The following is a 20526-nucleotide window of genomic DNA, read 5'->3' as shown; positions in this document are numbered from 1 at the left end:
ATGCACCCTATCTATAATACGGCCCATACATCTACACTTTTCATGTGCCTTCTCCAGTAGCATCATCATACCTTCAATATTACATTTTTGTTTCAAATTCAACATTACCGACCATGTAGCAGATTCTCCTTTACCTTCTCATGTAATATTGTTGGGGATTTTCTCCGCTTAATTTGATTGTCTCATTTCCACTACCTTATTCCTACTTTCCTTCTTTATAAGTTTTTGTTCACTTTCATTGGCGTTTCTCTCGCCTTTATCTTCATCGCATTATGCCCTTTTCTCCATCAGGTCTCATGGCTTACCTTAATACTTCTTGACACCCACCATGCTCTCTCACTTTTCTACATCATACTACCCCCATGATTTCCCCCTTGTCTGAAAAGTACCCTCTGCTGTACATTCAACATACCAAACCCCCTCACCTCATTGAATCTTTTCCCTTAACTTTATCATACTTTTCCCCCTTACCTGCCATGTTCTCAATTACCTTCACTGTAACTTCTTTCTCACTTTCTTAGCCCCATCTCTTTGATCTTCATCTTAGTTATTTCTGTTTACCCAACCACACCTTCTTTCATGCCTCTGCTGCATCACCATCCTTACCTCCATCATACCCTTACCTTTCCTCAATATCTTCGTCCTATCATACCAATAAGCTTAATTATTTGCTTGCCTTTATCCTAATTTTAACACCTTCCCTACCTGCACCGAATATTACCTCGTATATATGTATTTCATTCTCCTATTCATTGATTTTACCATCTTACTTACCTTCTCAACACCACCTTCCTTACTTTCCTCACCCACGTCTTCCTTACGTCCATCATACATTCTCATTGACTTGGTGTAGGTTCATTTAATTAATTTATACCTATGAAAGCCTCTTCAAGAGAAGACTGCTGCAATTCTTTTTAAAGTATCTATTTATTTTTTCATCAGGTCAGAGGTGTGTCTTGTATAGCAGTATAAATGCTCCTGTTTATCACACAAGGTGTAGTGCTTCATCACGCGGCAGTGGGTGGGATGGCGAAGAGGTATCCCATAGCCGTGTTATTTGAGAAAGGAAAGAGCTCGTGACTAGGCGGGCGGGCCTGATGCTAGTATATTCTTTTATGTTATGTAGCTGTGTTTTGTTGCATTGTTTCTTTATTTAGATTTTGTTGTATGCTATATATTAACATGTTGTCAGTTTTTTAGCATTTGTTATCTTGTGTTTTATCTTATGGTTTCTTATGTAAAGATATCAAACTTAATATCATTATGTTATATGTTATGTTTTTTTATATTGTTTGGCATGGTATTCATTATCCTTTTTGGATCCAAAGGTCTAGTGAGAATTTCTGAAGCATGATGATGGCAACTCCCAAGTAAGCAGGAGAAAGTCTGTCCAGTTTAACCAGAGCCTTTGAGAATGATTTTCAAACTCTTTACTTATGGGACAAGATACGGATAGCCATAAGGAGTAAAACCTTAGATACGGTGATGACTCGAAGTTGGTCGAAATCAAGCTTACGCCTCTCCATCTGTTTGTTTCTTCAGGGGGATTCAGGTGGGCCGCTGGCTTGTGAGGCGCCCTCTGGCAAGTTTTTCCTGGCTGGAATTGTGAGCTGGGGTGTCGGCTGTGCCGAAGCCCGTAGACCGGGAGTATATACCCGGGTGACCCGCGTCAGAAACTGGATCCTAGATACTATTGCTTCGGCAGTGCCCGTATCGACTGCACAGGATACGTCCACTCATGTGAGCAGTAAGGCAACAACCACCACGAAGAACTGGAACACTACGACCCATCCGGCATGGGTATCCTCCACAACCAAAAGCAAGCCTCACCAAAATACGCTACCAGCAGTTCAGCAGTCGAAACCTCAATTTTGGCCTCTTACAACAACTACCAAATCCATCATCACGTATAAGCCTCAAGGTATTGTATCTTCTCGAAAATGATTGTCTGCCATTTAACGTTTTGAAATATATGGCACCTGTTTCATTCACGCCAAACATTTTGTACTATATACTTACTTTATGGGCGTTGGGTAAGTCTACTTCGCCCATGAGCATCTTTTGCTCAAGCTCCTACCGCCATTGGATGATGTGATTGTCCATCTCCTCTTGAATTAGCCCACAGCAAAGTTTTATTCTCACCTTTTCTGTTGGCTGTTTGGGTTTGTCCTTCCACCTCTCTTGCAATGCATGATTGAATATTTTACATCAGCCACGGAGCCACCCAGTGGACCGAGCAGCGAGCGCGGACAAACGCATCTGAAGTAGATTCTAGAAAAAATACTGCATCTATTTTCATATGCGTGAGTCTGCATGTACACAAACAAGCACTGGCAAAGCTAATGTTTATATGTTGTGCACATGCCTGATCCACTAGCCATCGTAATATCAAACCTGGCTTTTTCAAAACTTGCCTCACATGTTACTGGATTGCGATCAATTAAGGAATGAAATGAGATTTGGTATCTCTCTGCAACTCATTTACCTATTCATAACCCAAAGCCATATTGTCTTCTGCTTCATATGTTGTGATTGTACTGCAGTGTTGTGGATTTTGCATAGCATGGCTTTCACCCACTTTGCAGGATCTTTGTTCCAAACTAGCAAATGACCGTGCTCAGCCTATGCTTGCCATTTTATCTCGTTCTTCTGGTTGAGACTAGCCTATTGACAAGCTTGCTGGGAAAATATGTTAAGCGTTTTCCTGAAATGGCGATAGATGGTCCTGCACCTTTTTTCTTGTGTGCACGTCTAGTAATACTATATATATATTGACCCTTTTATTGCCTAGCAGCTCCGCCGAAAAACTGGCTTGTATTTAGGTGGCGCCATTTTGAAATGTCCAATCACCTCGTGGTTGTGAGCGGAGAAGGTTTGATCGTGCATAGGTTGAACATTTTGATCCACCTCCTGTAAGACGGCTTCACACCTCACTTCTTAAAAGTTTTTTTTAATGGCGGGGTCCTCCGTCTCTTTGCATATTTAGCGGATAGCACGTCAGTGTTGACTTGTCAAACTCGGGGGGGTTCTTCTCTGTAGAGGACCTGCCCCTACTGTGTCAGGTGACCTGTGTTTATGAACTGGGATAATGTATGTAACACAAGGATGCCTCTTGAGGTATTTGAATATATGAATGCCCAACCTATGTTTTGCTGATTTGGGTGAGTTTGCCTCACCTGTTAAGGACAAACACACCTGAGTGATGGCAGATGAACAAAGTGGGAGGGATCAGGGATGGTAATGTGCAAATTAGAACAAACCTGGTCCCCTGAGCTATTATTTTAAGCTATTTGTTTAGTGTGAACATAGCCAGAGGGTCAATGCAGCGTATCACATAAATATGTTTTAGTACAATAAGAGAAGTTTGAAACTAAGGGGGGAGAGTGACAAAAATATCAAACAATAAAAAGCTACACAATAACAATATACCCTGTAAATAGAAACATTTCTACAACAAATGGAAGAACTAGCAGGCTAAGCGTTACTACATTGAAGACACGAGTATGTGGTTTGTGTAATACTTCCAGGATAAACTCTGGTTGACTGCTAGAGAAAACATGCCCCATACTATCCATTCCTGCATATTGGCCCGCAAGCCAGGCTTCTCGTGCACTTGTGTCAGTGGCCTGAGGAGGTCATTCTCTGTAATCCGGCCATTTGAGCAAGGCTGTGGAGCTCCCTATAGGTCAAGCCCCCCCCCCCCCCCCACACACACACACACACACACGCAGGGATTGGCTAATGGTTGATAAAGTAAACAAAGATAGAAAGCCCTTTATAAAATTAATAAAAATAAAAATTAATGCAGACAATTTCATATCAGGGTCTGCTAGAGAATCATTCCTAGGCCTTTGCAAAACGTTAAAACCTAAGCAAATGGCAGGTCTTTCTCTCTGGGAAAGGTAAAAAAAAATGTAAATCCAGTATTTGTAAAGCGCACAGCTATCCGTAGGCATCCCGGCGCTGGGGGCCGTCGGGAAGATTAAGCGAGCTATTGCCCAGACTCGCATGGTGCTGGGCTGACCTGCCGCCGGGGATCGAACCGTGATCCCCAGCGTCCGCGTCAGTCGCCCTGGCCGCTGCGCCACACCTCTATCTACCCCTACCCAACCTATGGAACCGGCCTAGGTGAAGTCGACTGGACTCGAACTGGGTGGGGGTGGAAAAGCTGATCACGACCATAGGCAGCCAAGGGCAAGTGAAGCCAACATCATTGTAAAGTGCCAACCCGCCTGTACAACACTTTGTTGCAAATGCACCAAAAGGGCCTGTCTCTGCCCAAGTGGATAAATAAATGCCGGGACGGGTGATCGAGGCCCACTGGCTACACAGTTACAAAGTGTGTATGTGTCTTCACTTATTACAGCAGGTAGCAGTGTCCCAGCCTGCATGTGTCACAGAGCTGCCGTGCTCCACATTGGAGAGGAGGCCGGTCGCAACCACGCCGTTGAGGTCGAAATGGTCCCATCTGCAGAGTAAGCAGAGTCTGCTGGGGCACTAATAATGCAGTGCGTTACTCGTCAGGCCTACAGCTAGGCCTCTACCTTGACCCGGTCTGCCGCTCCTGTGGGTTCACATGCGTGACCTCTCCCCTGCTGTCTGCTGAGACCCTAGACCATCCGAGGCTGCATGGATCGACTGTGCAGTTTGAGGTCCGTGCTTGTGAAGCCACCTGTTAGTGCATGGTTAGCAGCGCGCCGCCTGGAGGAGTTCTGGGCTGAAGTATGGCCTGGAGCTGACACCAAGGACTGTGCCCTCATGATGGGGAAACCCTGATGTGGTGAGCGGTCGTTCTGGGGTGCAGGGGGAGCAGCCACAGTTTGACTTTGCCTGCTAGGTGGCGTCTTCGGGCATTCGGTGTCCCATCTGCCCTGAGATCTGAAGAACGGCAGCCTGCACATCTCACACATGTGGCAGTCAACGACTAGCAGTGCGCAATCCAGTCCTCAGCAGGGTGGCACACAATTGGAAGGGGACCAACATGCAAGACAATGGGGTCATCCCCTCATGTTCATTGCTTGCGCATGTGTTAAGCTCCCCAAGACAGTTGAAAGCCCTCTGTCCACTAAGTGTCAATCACTCGATGTCCTACCAGCAGCAGACTCTGCCGCCACCCGCCCCCTCTGCCCACTTATCTTTCACAGCATTGCCTTCGTTCAGTGAACTAGTGGACTCAGCGATGGCCAAGCCGCAATGTCGCTCATAAGTTGAGAGACTGCAGCATTACTTTCACCCCACACGCGAGATGGATCGGGCTGCGAAGAGGCCCCTGTTGCTCTACTTTGGAGGGGTGCAGCTGTATGAACTGTTTGAAAACGTGCCCAACACAGAGCAAGACTAAGAGAATTTTAAGCTGTAACAGGCCAGACAAATAGAGGATGAGGCTGTTGTCTTCTATGCATGCCTCGGGAAACTGGTGAGCACATGCCTCAACATTGACCAACCCGAGGAGATCAGGACACCGCTGATACAAGGCTGCAGGTCAGCAGTCCTGCAATGGCTCATCCTACGCCAGCCGGGAATCACTCTGAATGCCATCCTGGTTCTGGCAAGGTTCCATGAGGTGGCAAGCAGCCGAGCTGATGACATGAGGGGGGGGGGGGGGCACCTGGTGTGTCTTGCTCTTTGAAGGTGAGAGAGGAGCAAAGCTATCCAGAGATGACCTGCTCATCCACGCAACCCCAACACTTCGCGACAACCAGAGGGCAGATGCTGCAACTGTGGCCTTGAGCACTGGATGCCAGATGTCTGCCCAGCTTGAGGGAGGGTGTGCACTCGCTTTGGTTGGCTGAACCACTTTGCCAAAGTCTGCTGGAGCGAAGGGAGAGGACCAAGATTAGCGTACAAGGGCAAGCTGAGGGCAGCCTTGCTGCAGCTGTAATTCAATTAGGAGGAGCACAAAGACCAGCCATCATGGAGCAGTCTGAGAGCTTTTCCAGTACTCAATGAGGACGATGCCAGCAAAGTGTTCACCATCTCCTTTGCAGACAAAGAAGGCAGCCAGGAACGCCCACCGCCCTTGTGCATCGTAGCGATCCGAGGCACCATTGTGAGGGTTCTAATTGACACAGGAGCCTCGGTCAATGTCATGGACACCACCTAGCTTGACAGGATAGACCCACAACCCAAGCTGCCTTCCACCAGAGGGAGGATATACACCCACGGAGGCACGCAGATGCTTCAACTTGTAAGAGTAGTGGAAGTGGTGGTGGTAAGTGAAGGTAGATCGACAAAGACCTGCTTCCACATCACAGAGGGCGACACCCACATCCTCTTGGGCTGTCACACGGCTATAGTCCTAGGGCTCGTGTTCTTGACAAAGCGAATCCATGAGTCGCACTCTGTGGCGATCTAGCAAGAGTAACCCCAGCTGTTCGAAGGGCTGGGATGGCTCAAGAACACAAAGGTGCAGCTGTACATTGATGATACAGTGAGGACCACGGCACTCTGACACCTGAGAGTACCATTTCAACTGTGACCTTTAGTGGAGGTGGAACTGTGGAACCTGGAACAGCAAGGGGTGATTGAAAGTCACCGGGCCCACACCATGGGTCTCACCGCTTCTAATAGTGACCAAATCCATGCAACCTGGGGCAATAAGACTCTGTGTGAACATGCGCCTTCCCAACAAGGCCATTCGGCGTGAACATCTATCATTCCTACTATGGATGACATTGTGGCGGACCTCAATGGCGCATAATGGTTTTCAAAACTGGACCCCAATGCCTGGCTACCACCAGCTGGAGTTGGATCCAGTCAGTTGTTATAGAACGATGTTCTAGACGCACATTGGCTCAGGGTATGCCAGAGGCTTAATTTTGGCATATCCTCGAATGCAGTGGTGTTTCAAAACACCATGTGTGAGACCCTCTCCAGCCTTATAGGTGTTTTAAACTTCAGTGACACCATCCTAATATTCTCTGAACCACTGAAGGAACATCACTTATGGCTCAGAGCAATGCTGAAGAGGTTAGCTGACTGTGGCCTGACACTCCACAAGAAGTGTTCGTTCAATCGAATTCTTTGGGTGTGTGTTTTCAAGAGCGGAGCTGAGGGTGGACGCCAGGAAGGTGGAAGTGATAAGGAAGGCGTCAATTCCCCAGGGCGCATGAGATGTGAGGAGTATCCTTGGGATGGCGACCTACTGTGGCAGGTCAATTCTGAACCTGCCGCTTTGTCCGAACCCCTGAGAGTCCTGACTAAGTCAGATGCCACCTGGGAGTGGACAGAATGCATGGACATGGCGTTTTGCAAGGTGAAGGATGCACTGCTGGCAGACACCATCATGGTGTACTTCAACGCAAGACAGAGCTTGATGTGGATTCTAGCCCCAGGCTGTCCTCTTGCAGGAGAAGAGTGAAGGGTAATGGCTATTGTGTATGCCAGCAGGGCACTGTTGTGCACAGTTGCGCGATATGCTCAGATTGAGCAGGAGGCGCTGGCCATCTGAATGGGATGTCCCAATTTCCATCTGTACTTGTGTGGACAACAGTTCAAAGTCATCACAAGCCACTTGTCTCGCTCTTTGTGAGGACATCAGACATCCCCTCCTCACACTGAGTGGTGGGCAGTGCAGTTGCAGCCCTATTCCTTTGAAATAGCCTACTGCCCTTGAGTGAAAACCCTGGCTGACTACCTGTCTCATTGCCCCCAGGATTAGCCTGGCAAACGCCAGAGTGAAGAAGACAGAGGGGTAGACGTTTTGTGTGGCGAGCCATGCACGAGGCATACCCCCAAGCCCTATCGGTCGAGAAAGTCGCGGAGCCCACCAGGTCAGACACAAGTTTGTCCAAAGCCAAGGAGGTGATCTTCTGGAAGTAGAGGTGGAACTTCCTGCATGGGGCTGGGTAGCTGACTCCCCTTGAACAGACGACAATGACCCAGCTCTGGAGGATCAGATGAACTCAGCACCAGTAATGAAGAACTGTTGTTGCAGGGGAGGTGCATTGTGAAGCCCCAATGCCTGTTGGCCAGGGTTGTTGACTAGGCTCACCAAGAAGTGATGAAGAAGTGGGACTGCTAGACAAGGTCCGGTTCCCAGGAATGGACACCATGCTGGACGAAAAGGCGCAGGATTGCCACTCCTGCACAATCGCCAGCAGAGAACCATGGCCTGCGCTGGTAATTACTGAGGAACTGTGCCTACGACCCTGGTCCTGAGTCACCACGGTCTTCGGAGCTTTCCCTGATGGGTGGCTTATGGCCTGTAATAGTGGACAGTCATACAAAGTATCCGGTGGTAGGGATGGTACCGCCCACTACATTCTCGAAGGTGAAGCCAGTTTTGGAGAAAGTCTTTGCTATATTGGAGCGCCCAGACAAGGTAAAGTCTGACAGTGCGGCACCTATTCCAAGGAGAGGATTTCCAGGAGTACCTCTCCTACTCAACATCATGCCTCGCAAGGTGACTACACAGTGTCCCCAGGAGAATGGGGAAGTAGAGCGCTTTGTGCAAGCAATGAATGAGGCACTCCACATAGCACCATGAACTGTGCCCCCATGGATCTGCTGCTACGGAGGTCCTCCAGAGACCGTATCCCAACAGGGCCCACCTGGCAGCCAGCGACCCTTGATGTGTAAGTGGCTCAGGAGAAAAGGAGGGCCAACAACCAGGGCACAAGTCCTAAAAAAAGAAGGGGGGGGGGGACGATGACCTCCCAACAGGAAGTGACGTCACGAAAAGTGGCTTGCACCATCAGACTCATTGCCTCCCCTCGCTCACCCCTTAGATGCGATTGCATCAGAGAAGCCAGCGCGTGAGCAGCCTTGAATGAGCTCCGATCTCGCCCCAGAGAGGCCAAAGAGTGAATGTGTGGCTCCATTTGCTCCAGTTATCGAGCTCCCGGTAAAATAAGTGGGGGGACGCCATCTAAAGGTTCTCTAAGCCAACGAGTATTCACCCTGGCTCGGTCACCTCTCCTTGAGGCCACATGGGATGAAATGTTGCCGGTGAGGGGCTTCATATGGCAGGCAGTGTATGGTACAAGCCTGTCCTACCTCCACTTCTCCATTGCAGCCTCGCGTCCGTCTGGGTCTCTGTGGGTTCCAATGCCACTGCCTAAGTGTACAGTGACTGGGGAGGGCAGTGCTCAGTGTAAGTTGTTCCACATGCCAGGAGGTGTAATTTAATTGCCTTTCTAGCTATGCTTGGCACCTAAGTAACCCTTGCTACTTTGTGTGCATGCGCTGATGATCACCTGCCTGTCATGTACAACACTGGGCTAATCACAGATCACTTGGCAGTGTTTTCTGCAAATGGATGTACTAGATTCCTGGGGCCTTCGGGCACTGCAGGTCCAGCCCCACCATACTTTGGATATCTCTTACCTCCAATCCCTTTAAAGACACGCAGCCAATGAGGTGCAAGCTGCCGACTGCAGGCCAATGAGCGTGCTTGCCATAAAACTTGGTGCGAGCAGTATCTGCTCGTATGGCAGTTCACATCTTACCAGTCCAGCTGTATATTTCCTCAACTGTGGGAAGGACCGGCAGGGAGGTGTGGGACAGCGTAGGCCTACTCCGTGCATTGAGCATAGATCAGAACACTTCTGGTGACTGGTCGTCGTGCACCGATAGGTCTTCTCCCCAGATGAGATTAAAAGACAGTGGAGGTCTTTCTTGTCTGGTAGGTGATACTGCTTGCAGTAGGACATAACTTGGTGGCTCCACACCACATTTGGTAAGCAATAAGAATTTCTTTCCAAAGCAAAATCTACTACTGGTACTTCTAACTAGATGGGAGGGAAGGTGATAAAATTGGTGATTAACAAATGCTATTTTGTTAAAAGTTCAGGAAGTGGACAGAGGGCATCCTTAGCTATCCAGATCTTGTGAACGTGGTGCTAACAGGATTTTATTAGGATTGGAAACTGTAATGGCTTTCTTGGGTACATTAAGGAGTAGTGAGTAATACACATGTTAAAAACTTGACGCATCATGGGACGGACTACCTCTTCTCAGCGGAGAAAGTTGAGCGTACACTGCACCCAGGCAACACTAATGGAACCGGTGAAGTTGTGCCCCAGTGAAAGAAGTTGCTGACCATCCTGGTAGGTCTTAACTACTAAGTAGAATACTTTTTCTTATTGTAGATCTAGTGTTTTTTTACTACTAGTGGTTGGCTAAAGTAGCAGATCTAATAGCTTTAGATGACTCTTGAACTTTCAACATAAAAGTAGTGACTATGTGCATGCATTTTTTTTTTAGAAGTAGACCATCTGTGATGTTAATTTGCATGAAATGCAACACCTTGATGCTTTCAATGTTCTGCACCTACCTACTTGAGATTAGGGTTGCATCTCTGTAGCTTGTGTTATGAAGGGATGACCAGCTCCAACAAAAATACTCTTGTTACTTCTTCAAAGGCATGCCGAGATTTCTTTACAAGACGGTGGGCAAAGCAAGTAACATCCCATGCCCATCTCTGAAAAGCCAAGTCATGTAGTGTCAGTCATTGTTGACATGACTTTGAAATGCTGGAACTGCAGCATCTGTCACATGCTAACCCAACATATTTTAAAATAAAACCCACTTAAGCCTTTGCTTGGACGTTTCCTACAAGATCCAACTACTCCATGCCCTCCCCCTCAATAGCGTAAAATTCTTACTGGTGGGGGAAGTGACTTCACATGTCATTTGACCCCAATGACATCACAAGAAGTGAGATTGCATTCCCATTGATACCAATTATGGGTTACTGCTTTGTAAAATCTTTACCGTAAGTTGGCGCTATAGCATGTTGGAAGGGAATGATAACCACAGCAAAAAGGTTAAAAAGGCAGAAAAAGTTCAAAGCATTCTTCATTTGAAAAAATCAGTAGCCAGACTGGTTAAATCTTATGACTGAAAAGCCGTCAACAGATCTAACAAGAATCAACCGTATATTGTTCTGACTCTAATTTCTGCACATTGCCCTGATCCTTTTCGCAGTTACAGGTGTGAAATGCCTAAAGGAAATCTGAGAATAGCCAAGCAGTTATCTGTTCAGGTGCACTCGCCTTTCGATCTGAAAATAATACATTATAATGAAGCATGTGAAAATCCCAAATTCACAGTACCTGGTACATTTGCAGGATTTTTGGTTTTCTAATGAGCACAGTGCTATAAATGGCTGTTCTTGAATTCCTACCTTTGAAACCCAAGAAGATCTGAAATAAATAGCCCACACAAATCCTAAATGGAATAGAACTCTCTTAAAATCAGAAAATATATGTAGTAAGTGCCTTACTAAGACTTCCGCAAAGGTTCCAAAGCCCGGTAAATCAAAGACATTTCTCTGTACTAATAAAAATCCCAAGTATTTAGAGATGCATCAAAAGGATCTAAAAACAAGACCTGGCGATGAAATATATGGTTGCCCAGAGGCAACCATATTCCCAAGGCTTATAAGAAGTATCAAACATTCTCACAAAGGACCAAACCCATGCAACAGTCTTAATTCTCAGATTTCCAAGACCATAACATAATACAGAAGGGAAGATCTGTGGTAGTTCCCATTCCTAAGTCTTTTGGAAAGTGACGGAAGATCTCTAGCAGTCACGTTCCTCAAAGGTCTAAACATTGTAAAGCCTCTCAAATAAAAAAGGAAGATATGCTGAAGTCACATTATTGAGACTTCCATCGTTCACCTAAAATATATTATAAGAGAAGAGAAGATCTGTGGCAATCAAATTGTCAACTTTTTAAGAATCCGTAAAACCTTGCTTAAAAAAGAATCCACTTCAGATTTGTAGGAGATCCATTCCAAAAACATCCCGAAAGTGTTATGTCTCTTGTAAAGCATTCTTTCTAGAGCGGCTTCCTAAGCAAGTCTTCAGGAAAGCATTGAACGTTTATAAAGACGAATGTTAATAAAGAAATTAATAGATAAAGATCAATAGTAGCTACACTCCTAAACTATCTTTAAGAGGCAAATGTGTAGTATAACAGAAGGGAAGCTCTGTAGCAATCGCATTCCTGTCATTCATGAAGTGTCCTGATTATCGTATAATCATCAAAAATATCACATTCCTTGAGATTCTAGAAAATGCCAAAGCCCCTCAAATAAAAATATTATAGTAATCCTATTCCTTACATTTACATAAAATTGAAAGGTATTTTGAGACCGAAAGGAAGTAAGAATAAAAAAAAAGTAAAGAAAAATATAGAAGTGTCATTCCTTAGGCTTCCAGTAATTGTAATAAATCTCTAGTAAGGGCCAGTAAGATGTGTAGGAGTCTTCCATGAGACGTCTGAAGTATTGTATAAAAGATAGGGAACGTTAAACACTGTTTGTAAAAGAAACCGGTTTATTTATCAGTTATATCACCAAGTCTTCTAGAGCATTAAAGTGCACCTTTACCAGAAGGGGTACTCTATAACAGTTGCATTCCTTTTGCATTTTTCTGTAAACTCTCTGCAGTCAGTATAGTAAGCAGAGTTTCCCATTCCACACTTGAAAATTAGTTTTACACATTTTGCAGTAGTTGCATTTGTGACTATAGTAGCCGAAATCCAATCTTGGCCTGTTCATGGGACAGTCGTTGTGTTCTTTGTGCCCGGGAACCGGGTTCACTGAACATTCTCCTTATTTTATCTTCATTTCTCGTTTGAAAAAAGTATGGTAAATAGGCAGCTGATTTAAACTTTATTCCTTGCATCTGTCCACTTAATTTATTTTGCTGCTGAGAATTTATTTAGGGATCAAATTAGGCTATATAACTTGGCCAAAGAAGGGACTCGGTTTTCCAATCAATACAAGTGGCAGGCTCCTATTGGAGCAGGATCACCTGGCAATGTCAAAAGAAAGCAAAAAAAAGGTTGATGTCCCTTCAAGCATGCAGGGGTATGGCAGGCCGACACCGCCAAAGCACGCATTATGATGTGAAGATATTGATTGCAGACTGAATTTCTCCTTCTAAAGTGTAAATATGTTACCTTCACGATCGGATAGGGATTTTCGCTATCCAAAAGCAGGTCATCTATGAAATGAGCCTCTTCATTTCTTGGTAAAATCCTGAATTCTACTTTGCTCACTCAGTGCAGTCTCCTAGTATATTTCACCCCTTCCTAACCTCTAAATTTATCTTTTGAACATTCAGTTGTGAGCATGTTCCAGATAAACACCCTGGGACAGTAACAGGCTAGTACCGATGGAAACAGCCAGAGGTGCAAACAATGTGATTTCATCCAGGAGTTTGCTAATGCAAGCACCTCCCAAGGGCTTGCTAACCTACGCAATAACCCTTTGTGAAAACAGTGATGTTAATACCGTGCAGGATTTTTTATTTCAGCCTGTGATAACAAGGAGGCTGCCTTATTTTATTTTATCACTGACACTGTTTCCATAGCTGGGCTTTTATCCAATAGAGTAAGGCACTGTGGGTGGTGTAGTTTTGGCTTGTTTGCATTCCGCAACTGAGACTGACACATTTGCGGGTTGAACATCCAGGACTGGTAAATTAGTCCTGGATAACAGGTAGTGAGATCATCCCCTTTGATGGTAATGACACGAACAACATACAAATGCGGCACCAGGGGAGCAATGTTTAGGCTACTCGTGCTGGTACACCATTATACCCCATGACCGTTCTTTATCAGATGCCAAGCAAAATTATATGTCACATTATGTATGTTCAGTATAAATACTGTTCTGCATTGGATGCCAGCATGTTCATGTATGTTCTTTGCGTCTCAACTCTTGTTATATTATTGGTAGTGACCAACTTCTGGTTTCTTTTGAGTATAGTAACATTTTTCTAAGCTGTTACATTTTTTGGGGGGTATTTGGATTACTTTCCAAATCTACATGTAGAAACAGTGCCACAGGAGGTAATATCACAGTTGCTATAGCAACAAAACTTAAAACATGAAGAAGCCATGATCTTGTGCAGTTTTTTAAACTCTGTTTTTTGCAACCATACTCTGCCTTAGGGCCTTTGTATTCAGGTAACCCCTTCACTGCTGGCGTGTCTGTGCACTCCAGTGCTAGGTGCCTCTTCGAAATTGTTGCTCTGAATTGTGCAGACATGGCCAGGGAACTTCCTTTTACATTCATGTAATTCACCAGTGTCATGTGCGCGTTTCATGATGTCCTACACTCAGTACACCCTTTTATGACATACATGTACATCAGTATGGCAGTAATGTGGTTAAAGATGGAGGCCTCCTTTAATGGACCTTCGAAAAGCTATAGACCAGTAACCAATATAATCCATTACTGGACAATAAAGTATAGTCTGACTTCCCTGGACACTACTGAATACATTTCACCCCTAAATATTAGGAAACACAAATAAAACAAGGTCCCCCAAACCACTTTGACTTCAGTTAATAAAAAATCCATAAACATAAAGGGCGGCTAGAGTTTGAAAGTGCTGAAGGGCCATATAAATGGTAGAAAAGAGCTACACAAACGCATGTAACATAGCATAATCCCATTTTATATATATATACATATTCCAAATGCAAGACGCTCCTTATGGAAAGGCCACACGCAGCGTGATGTATACTCTTTTATTGGCAGACCGCAGAATAACCACACAGCAGCTCCAGCAGTAACTTAGCCCCTTCTGCCATACGCGTTTCTGGAAAGTATCCCTTGGTCACTGGCTTGGGGCGAAATTGGAGACAGGTGAGGCAAACAGTAAAGCTGCACTCGCCTGTGGCCTTTCCATAAGGAGCGTCTTGCATTTGGAATATAAGCGGCCGGCTCTGGTCGCGGAAATGGCCCCGCCGCTGACTGAGCGGGTCTTAGGCACCGATGATTGAAGTGGTGCCGTAAGAGCAACGTGGTTCGTTTGGCGGACTTTAAGAAGCGGGATGTTCACCTGGCATGCTTCTAACTAACCCAACAGGGTAAAAACTTTGATCAGGAGTGCTACGAGAGGCTGTACCCACTATGGGTTCCCAACAACAAACTCGCATTACCAGAATGCACTTGAAGACACGCCCACTTTGCAGGACTTCAAAATCGCGCTGCGAGTGCAGCTTTACTGTTTGCCTCACCTGTCTCCAATTTCGCCCCAAGCCAGTGACCAAGGGATACTTTCCAGAAACGCGTATGGCAGAAGGGGCTAAGTTACTGCTGGAGCTGCTGTGTGGTTATTCTGCGGTCTGCCAATAAAAGAGTATACATCACGCTGCGTGTGGCCTTTCCATAAGGAGCGTCTTGCATTTGGAATATAAGCGGCCGGCTCTGGTCGCGGAAATGGCCCCGCCGCTGACTGAGCGGGTCTTAGGCACCGATGATTGAAGTGGTGCCGTAAGAGCAACGTGGTTCGTTTGGCGGACTTTAAGAAGCGGGATGTTCACCTGGCATGCTTCTAACTAACCCAACAGGGTAAAAACTTTGATCAGGAGTGCTACGAGAGGCTGTACCCACTATGGGTTCCCAACAACAAACTCGCATTACCAGAATGCACTTGAAGACACGCCCACTTTGCAGGACTTCAAAATCGCGCTGCGAGTGCAGCTTTACTGTTTGCCTCACCTGTCTCCAATTTCGCCCCAAGCCAGTGACCAAGGGATACTTTCCAGAAACGCGTATGGCAGAAGGGGCTAAGTTACTGCTGGAGCTGCTGTGTGGTTATTCTGCGGTCTGCCAATAAAAGAGTATACATCACGCTGCGTGTGGCCTTTCCATAAGGAGCGTCTTGCATTTGGAATATAAGCGGCCGGCTCTGGTCGCGGAAATGGCCCCGCCGCTGACTGAGCGGGTCTTAGGCACCGATGATTGAAGTGGTGCCGTAAGAGCAACGTGGTTCGTTTGGCGGACTTTAAGAAGCGGGATGTTCACCTGGCATGCTTCTAACTAACCCAACAGGGTAAAAACTTTGATCAGGAGTGCTACGAGAGGCTGTACCCACTATGGGTTCCCAACAACAAACTCGCATTACCAGAATGCACTTGAAGACACGCCCACTTTGCAGGACTTCAAAATCGCGCTGCGAGTGCAGCTTTACTGTTTGCCTCACCTGTCTCCAATTTCGCCCCAAGCCAGTGACCAAGGGATACTTTCCAGAAACGCGTATGGCAGAAGGGGCTAAGTTACTGCTGGAGCTGCTGTGTGGTTATTCTGCGGTCTGCCAATAAAAGAGTATACATCACGCTGCGTGTGGCCTTTCCATAAGGAGCGTCTTGCATTTGGAATATATATACATATATATATATATAGATGTATATAGATATAGATATATATATGTTTTTTTTTTGTTTTTTTGCCTCTTGGTTATGCATACAGCAGAGCATAATGCATTGACACACAACTTTTCTTCTCTCAAAGACATACACGTACTCTTCCTCAGAAGTGTAGCCCTTCTTTGACATTCTTTCAGACGCAGTTTCTCTATTCTTTACATCTCTCACATGATCTATTTACATCTGTCTATTTAATCCTGCAATTCTGCAAATGCAGTCACCCCAATTTCTAAAAAGTAATGTTTGCAGCCTTTAGTTTCTCCGCCTGTCTCTATCCAAACCTTTCCCGGCTCTCCAGTCCAGTTAAATGCTCCCAGCACCTAGCAAGCTGCACGCCACACATCTACTAATGACCAGCAGATAATCCTGTAGCATTTCATGTTATTAACCTATCCTCTAGATTTAGCTCCTTGTGATGCATGTTCTGTCATTTATAGTGTGTTCTTCTTTTCTTTACAGATGAGCCAATAGTGAACACGGCAAACATGCAAATTGTGCCAGAAACTGGATCTGATGGACACTTCACTGGACAACCCGAAGAGATGGAGCAAGGGTCTGAACTCATGTCAGTCGACCTTGCGCAAGGATCTGCTGAAGACAGCCACTCTCAGAACAATGAATAAAAACCAAATTAAAGAGTTTTGGGCTTTCCAAGCTGGCCAATCGCCAGCTCCTGGGATAATGACGGTGAAAGCAGGCAGAGGCAGCTGCTGTAGAAGAGACATAAATGCAATTACAGTAGCCTGGACCAGAGAGCCTCTGGGCCTGAAGGTTTGCAAGCAGTGGCATTGCTGACAAAAATCAGGCATCTGAACAGCAAGCACTGCACAAGACTGGAATCCATCTGGCAGCCAATGATATGGCAGGATCAGTCTGCATAGCCACAAGGAACACCAATTGACCCCCAGAAGAGGCGACTCTCCTTCCACCAGTTTTTTTCGAGGACTGATGGTGCTCGTCTCTAGTGGACATCATGCCTTCTTAAACCCGTTGACTTCACCGCAAATTTAATGTTCCAACGAGAATAAACTTGCAGACGAGCTCTCCCCAGCTGAGGGATAAACTGTGGAAAGTTGTCGCGGATACAACTGCCCACTTTTTTCTCCTCACAGCATCTTTTGGGCAGCTCAGCACCTGAATATAATCTTTCCTACTTCCACAAACTTTGTAAAGTCTTCTGAGGCTGGTCACTTGCATAGTTAGGATTTCCGATGGCTTGTGCTAGCTGCTACTTTGCATTGCATCCTCTGGGAATGCAGTCATGCTTTATGTCCAAGTGGCAATCTGGCGCCTGTCGCACACTAGGAGGTTTCACAGTAATGACTTAGAGTAGAACATGCACTTGCCATATGCCCTGTTTTCGGATGTCCTACATCTGAACATTATGATGTGTATGTGTCTTTGTGTGCAAGTACATTTTTGTAACTTTTAATACAGACTCATCACATGGCACCAAAGATAATAGCAAAAAAAAACACTTGATCTAAGAACGCAATATCCAATCGTAACTATATTTATCTACTGACTTTTCCCCCTTACTTGAAATGTAGAAGACCATGATCTGTATGCACTCGAGTTTGATGTCACTGCAACAAAAATCCTGATCACACCTCCTCTTCACTGTGTGTAGCGCTAAATAAATCTGGACATCACAGGTACCTCCAGTAAAATTTAAAAAACAATTCAAATCTAGTTAAGGCACCTTAGGGATCTAAAGAGAAAATGGCAGACTTGGCCATTAAAGAAAATAATTATGCATACCAATTGTACACTGTTATAGAACATGATTTTTAAGTTTGAGAAATAGGGCCTTTTTAAATTTCATGTTATTACTGTTTTTGGCAGTAAATTATGTTTGAATGTAAATAATAAATCTGTTACATGCTCCAATAATTTTTAAGCCGAGTACTCTATACCAACTCCATATATGGCATTAATAATCCAGCAATTCATACCTTCATTAGAATCATTGGCATGCGTAGTGTATAACTTCTATCACTGCAGGAGTAAATTCTTGAAGAATAACTTTGCCCTTGTTACATTTGCTTATATGACGTTTAAAAAAAAATCTCATTCTAGCTCCTTCCATGTCGGACACTCCATCTTGCGTTCAGCACTCACTTTTACGGCATTGTCCTAAGGCATGGTATTCAATTAACAGCCATGCTATTATTTTACCATCAATTCTTGTCTCAATCCTGTTTCTTTAATCTCCTAAACCATGGTCACCCAGAGAGGAAAATTCAACTACTTAAGTACATTTAAAATATGCTTCACCTAGTGGTTAGCATCCACCTCAAATATTTAATACATGTTACAGGAGGTGTTATCAGCCACTTAGATACATTTAGAATGTGTACTGGGGTGGGAGATATAAACCACTTAAAGATTTTGATAATTATCAAAAGCTTAGCAACCATTTAATTATATGTACAATATGCTTTAAAGTGGGTCGGGCAACCACTTAAAAATTGTGAGAAAATGCGTACCGGAGGTATTATCGATCAAGTAAATGTATGTAAACTATGCTTATGAGAGGGGGTTTTCAGTGCCATAAATTGACTGACTATATGCCTACACTGGGGATTATCAACCACTTAGATATAATTAAATTAAGCTTCCCTGATGCGTACGTAAATACAATGATATCTTTTCCAAATGAAGCTAAAATACTGAAAATGTCTTAGCAGTCATCAGTAGCGAGAGAGGATCTAAAACATTTGATAATTAAGTTTTTCAGGGGTTCGTGGGACAGGGCGCTAACACGAGAGGAGCATTATATTGCGGTCTGAACTATTTAACCCTCTGGCAGGCCAAAGTGTTATATTTTTCGCCACCATTCCAGTGGCAAATCCCACCTTCTCCACTGCATGCATTTTTAGGTCTGGCTCAACAGCGAAGCGGACGCTTGACCTTACGTGATAAACAAAAAAGAGCTTTTAGAGTACTTCTGACAGAGGGTCTTAGCTCCTCCCACATTTCTGTTTCCCTCAGTACAGAATTTGAGTGAGCCAAAGATGTGGTTCCACTGACTAGTGCTTGTATTGCACTTTCGGCAGTGCTTATACCTAATACCGAAGGACTGAGTTGGTTCTGATACTAAACCAATGAGCATTGCTATAGGCCTGATATGTTTAAAATGAAATGGTACAATAAAAGAAGTATGCTTGACATATTTATTGTCAAAAGCACATGATAGAATCAATCTATTTAAGGGTGGATTGTTTATACTCTGCATTAATGTCTGTAGAGAAGGATCTTGGTGTTGGTTCCCCCCCTATGAAAAATAAGGAATACAGATTTGCTCTCAAAGTCACTGTTAGACCCTCTTAGCATAGATAGAATTTTGCTTAGCCAAATTTAAATTTGTATACATTTGTCATCTTACACTTGTGTGCCTAATGGTTGCCTTGCCGAAAAGCTTACGCTCAGAACGGTATGTCTGAGTTGATTATGGTTACAGGCGATAGGCCTGATCGGTGCGCCGTGAATAGTTATGTACAATGCCATAGAAATATTCTGCTTATTATGAAAAGTTATGACAAGTGCAGTAGGCCTAGCTGATTGAGTGAGGAAAACATTTGTTAAAACAGTAGGCTTTTAGCAATGGGTTATCACATTGTGCAACAGGTATTTTGTTACATGTGCCTTTTTTTTATTTCATGTTACTGGGTTTTTGTCAGGAAATAATGTTTGAATGTAAATTTAAGTCTTGCTTTGGCACTGTATTTTATCTGGGCTAAACACATTTTGACAGTATTTGAGGCAGTGGCTTTTAGTTTCATCAGTGTCTATTCATCAGTTTTATGCTTAAGTATATAGTGGCATGGGATAGGTACCTTTTACACAACTGGTCTTTTACTCGCTGCACCCCCATATTAGCTTCCTGGGTTCCAATACCTTCAGAATTCTGCAAGAGATACATAATCCAATATTTCCTAAGCTCAGCACTCTATAGAAACTCAATCTGGCATTAATAATTCTGCAATTCCTTTCTTTATTAGATGCATTGGTATATGTTGGACCTTAAGAGACCTTCCATATTGAAAGAGCTATCCTTATCGAAACCTGCCCAAGAGAAGCATTTCATTATTTTATTCAGTGAAACCAAGTGCGGTATTCGATCAACGCGAGTCCAAGTACCTTGTCAATATTGGCACGAAGTAACTTACTTTCAAGCCAAGAGTTCCTGGCATTCGTCCTTTGGTGCTCTCGATAAATGGTATAAATGTCTTAAAAAATTAAGGATTGAAAGATTTTTCCAGACGGTTTTAAAAACCATAATTAGAAGAAGGTCCAGACACTGCGATTACTAAGGTATGTCTGGTGCCCTTACATTACGCTCTTGTC

General features: G+C 44.5%; 1 protein-coding gene across 5 annotated transcripts in view; it reads left to right on the top strand.

Annotated features, from left to right (window-relative positions):
- The window catches only part of TMPRSS9 (transmembrane serine protease 9), a 154907-nt gene that overhangs the window by 74967 nt on the left and 59414 nt on the right, over positions 1–20526 (top strand). For all 5 annotated transcript variants that reach the window (XM_085639794.1, XM_085639792.1, XM_085639791.1 and 2 more), the window contains one exon: positions 1543–1921. In XM_085639794.1, coding sequence (XP_085495920.1) covers positions 1543–1921 — 379 coding nt within the window. The remainder of the gene's footprint in view (positions 1–1542; positions 1922–20526) is intronic.

This window comes from Triturus cristatus, chromosome 12 (assembly GCF_964204655.1).
Source record: "Triturus cristatus chromosome 12, aTriCri1.1, whole genome shotgun sequence".
In the NCBI taxonomy this organism is placed as follows: domain Eukaryota; kingdom Metazoa; phylum Chordata; class Amphibia; order Caudata; family Salamandridae; genus Triturus; species Triturus cristatus.
This window is presented reverse-complemented; position numbering and strand designations above follow the sequence as displayed.